The sequence below is a fragment of the Geospiza fortis genome, unplaced genomic scaffold, assembly GCF_000277835.1.
Source record: "Geospiza fortis unplaced genomic scaffold, GeoFor_1.0 scaffold27, whole genome shotgun sequence".
Taxonomy (NCBI): Eukaryota; Metazoa; Chordata; class Aves; order Passeriformes; family Thraupidae; genus Geospiza; species Geospiza fortis.
In genome coordinates, this window is record NW_005054329.1 from 982,854 (window position 1) to 986,150 (window position 3,297).

General features: G+C 57.7%; 1 protein-coding gene across 1 annotated transcript in view; it reads right to left on the reverse strand.

The window, feature by feature from the left end:
• ADGRD2 (adhesion G protein-coupled receptor D2) overlaps positions 1-3,297 on the reverse strand; it is a 21,715-nt gene that overhangs the window by 5,428 nt on the left and 12,990 nt on the right. Inside the window, exons 21-24 of the mRNA XM_031057269.1 lie at positions 1,635-1,676; positions 1,391-1,444; positions 936-1,077; positions 558-616 (exon numbers count right to left, since the gene is read on the reverse strand). Coding sequence (XP_030913129.1) covers positions 558-616; positions 936-1,077; positions 1,391-1,444; positions 1,635-1,676 — 297 coding nt within the window. The remainder of the gene's footprint in view (positions 1-557; positions 617-935; positions 1,078-1,390; positions 1,445-1,634; positions 1,677-3,297) is intronic.

Genomic DNA, 3,297 nt, shown 5'->3' on the forward strand with positions numbered 1-3,297 from the left:
GAAAGAGAGATCCTTCAGTGAGAGACTCATGAAAGTAGTGCTGGATTTTATTCTGAGGGAATTACAGCACTTGTATGTCAAGTACACCAGGACTGATGATCATTTCAAAAGCAGGAGATGGAAGTGGGAGCAGAGTAGTCAAATTTAAATTGTTCCCTGCTTTAGGCCATGCCTTGCTGAGCTCTCCATCCCCATGCAGGCAGCACAGCCCTCCTGGGAGAGGTGAGACTTGCCCATGGCACCTGCCCCACTGCCTGATTCAATCTGCTGTCCTTGGGAAAGCCTCCTATGATCCATACCAACCTCAGCCTAGGGATTTATGGCCCAAATTCAGCAGCACCTCGTGTTCCTGTAGGGCCCTGCTCTGAGCCCCCTCCTGGCTCCCCATGGGCTCAGGGTGAGCCTTTGCCTTGGAATTTGGCTGTTCTGGGACCACTTCTCCCCTGCCCTTGGACAGGTGCCCTGCCCTGCTGTCCCCTGCCCAGCTCAGGGGGTGTCCCCACAGACCTGCTGTGCTCTGCCAGGGGTGCAGCTGAGTGACAGGAGCTGTTACATACCGGTCTCTCAGGTGACATAATGGATGAGATGCCCATGGGAATCCTGGCTCCAAAATTTCCTAGAGGGTGAAGCAGCACAGTGAGTTCATAGACCAGAGAACAGAAATATTCATGCTTTCCCAAGAACTCAGTGCTTTGTGCCCCCCACTGAAGCAGAGGGACCAAACGGGCTTTCTGCATCACTGCACCCACAAACTGGTTGGAGAATGCAAAACCTTTTTTCCCCAAAGCCAAAATCCCTATTTTCAACTGTCACCTTTGCCTCTCCTCCAGAAAATTAATTTTAAGACGCTAAGATGGATTTTTGCCCCAGGAGAATGCAATGCTGCCATGATGCTGATGAGACCACCCAGGCTGGGCTAACAGCGATGCTCTCACCTCTGCTGGTGATGTTCTTCACTGGAGGCTCTCTCTGCACAGGGCTCGGCAGGGCAGTCTCGGGGGCAGGACTCAGCCTCCCTGTGTCCCAGGAGGTCGTGTTCCTCGGGCTGGATAAGTAATTGATGGGATGAGAGCAGTTCTGGAATGACAGGCAGGAGATACAGGGCAGTGAAAATTGCAACGAGCCTTTGCTACACCCAGATCCGACTTCAGAGGGGGATTTCATCATCACTGCTTTGGCTCCCATCCCACCCTGGCAGAGCAGGCTGCTGCCCAATAGGGGTCGGCTATCTTTGGGTCTGTGCTGTCCAACAAGACCACAAAGAAGGCAGACAAAAGTTAAAAAAATAATATTTCTTTCCATCATCATCATCTCCCCAAAGCAGACCCACAGTACAGCTGGGACCCTCCTCTGGTGGATGAAGGGGCAGCAGGGATTCCTCCCAGCTTACTGTGAATGAGAGGGCTTTCTTCTTGTCCTTCATCCTCTGGATGGCATTCCTCACCTGCAGCAGAGCAAGGACATGAGAGAGGCCACAGCAGCTCCAGCACAGCTGGAGATGCTCCAGCAAGCCAAGGAGGAAAAGCAGCCAGGGCTCCAGCAGCAGAGCAGGGCTGTGCTGCCACTGCCAGAACCCAGCTCCCCCCAGTGCCAACACAGAGCTGCTGTGAGCGGGGACTGAAGCCATCTCTTACCTCGCTGTTATAGACAGCATAGACCAGGAATATGTAGAGGCCCTGGAAGGGACAGAGCAGAGGAGGGGTCAGACGTGTCTGGCTGGTTTGTGCTCCTTTGCACGGAGCAAAGCGGCTGAGGAGCCCTGGGCCTGGTGAGGCTGGCACAGAGGGTGGGCACAGCCCAGCAGGGACAGCCAGGCAGGGAAAGCCTCCCACACGTGAGACCAGGCTGTTCACAGAGCTGCTGTCACACAGCAGGACAGGGGCGGGGAGCAGTGGCACCTCGGGCACCGCTGGGCACAGCTGTGTGAGGGACGTGCCCAGAGCCAGCCTTGCCTGGGGCCACAGCCTGGGGCTAATTACAGCTCCAGACCCACGGCTCTGGCCTTAAGGCAGCCCTATCTGGCCCAGCAGATTTATGTTATATCTGTGGGTGTTTTGTTATCGCAGCTAGATAAATCAGCTGCAGCAGGAGATGCAATCCATCTTGCCTCCAACGAGCCCTGCTCTCATCTGCGAGCTCTTGGCAGGCCATGGCAGCGGCCCCTGGCACCGTGCCCTGACCTGTCCTTCAGCCAGCAGTGCTGCTCACTCCCCCAGAGCAGATTTCTGGCCAGCCTTCCAAGGCAGGTCCTCCTTGAAGGAATCATTCTGGATGAGCGTGGGGAGGGGCAGCGGGGAGGGAGGCTGGGAGGAGAGGAGGAAGGAGAGGAGGAAGGAGAGGAGGCCCAGCTGCAGCAGAGGGTGGGAGCAGAGAGGCAGCTCTGGGGGGGCCCCTCCTGCCCCCTCCCCTTCCACCCCTGCCCCGGCCCTGCCCCACAGCACCCGGGCTCCCTCCTGCTGCTCAGCCCCTGTCCGTGCTCCTGCCCTGCCTGGCTGCAGAAGGAATTGTCATGTTTGGTGCAAACACACAGAGCAGCCCTGAGGACAGGCTTGGGCTGCTGCAGGCAAGCAGAAAAGAGTCAAACAGAAACCAACCCCGGCCACAGAACAACTGTGCAGACCCGCACGTGAAGGAACACTCCGGCCTCAAAGGAAATTCCAAGTGGTCCATAGGAAGTAAGCAAAGGGGCTGAAACAGGATGGCTTTCCCTCAACCCTGCAGCTTCTGAGCAGCATTTCTTTCTCCTCTGGGGCAATCTGCAGATTGTCCTGAGCTTGGCAATGAAGGGACATGTGCACGTGGTGACAGGGCCACTGTGGGCTGGGTGTCACCCAGGAGAGCAGGGCCAGCTCCGGGCTGGAGACAGCCAAGGGTGCCAGAGGGAAGCACTGCACACCTGAGCACAGCAGGAGCCCTTTCCTATTGAAACAGAAGGAAAATGGGAGATGGGCTGCAAAACCCTCTGATCTCAGTGGTTTGGAGGGCAGTGCCCAGTGCTCCCTTGGCTTGGATCCACTGGGGAAGGATTTGTCCTCAAGCACTGGGCAAGGGACCCTGAATAAGCAGTGCCAAGGGCTGGGACCGTCCAGGGAGTGCCCGTGGGCACCTCAGCTGAGGCACCAGGGCCGGGCTGCCCCTCCCTGCTCCCGCCTGCCTGCTGAGGACTCCCCCTTCCCCTCGGGACCATGCTGGGAGCTGCGGAGTGCAGGGGTGTGCAGAGGCATGCAGGGGTGTGCAGGGGAGTGCAGGGGTGTGCAGGGGTGTGCAGGGGTGTGCAGGGATGTTCAGGGGAGTGCA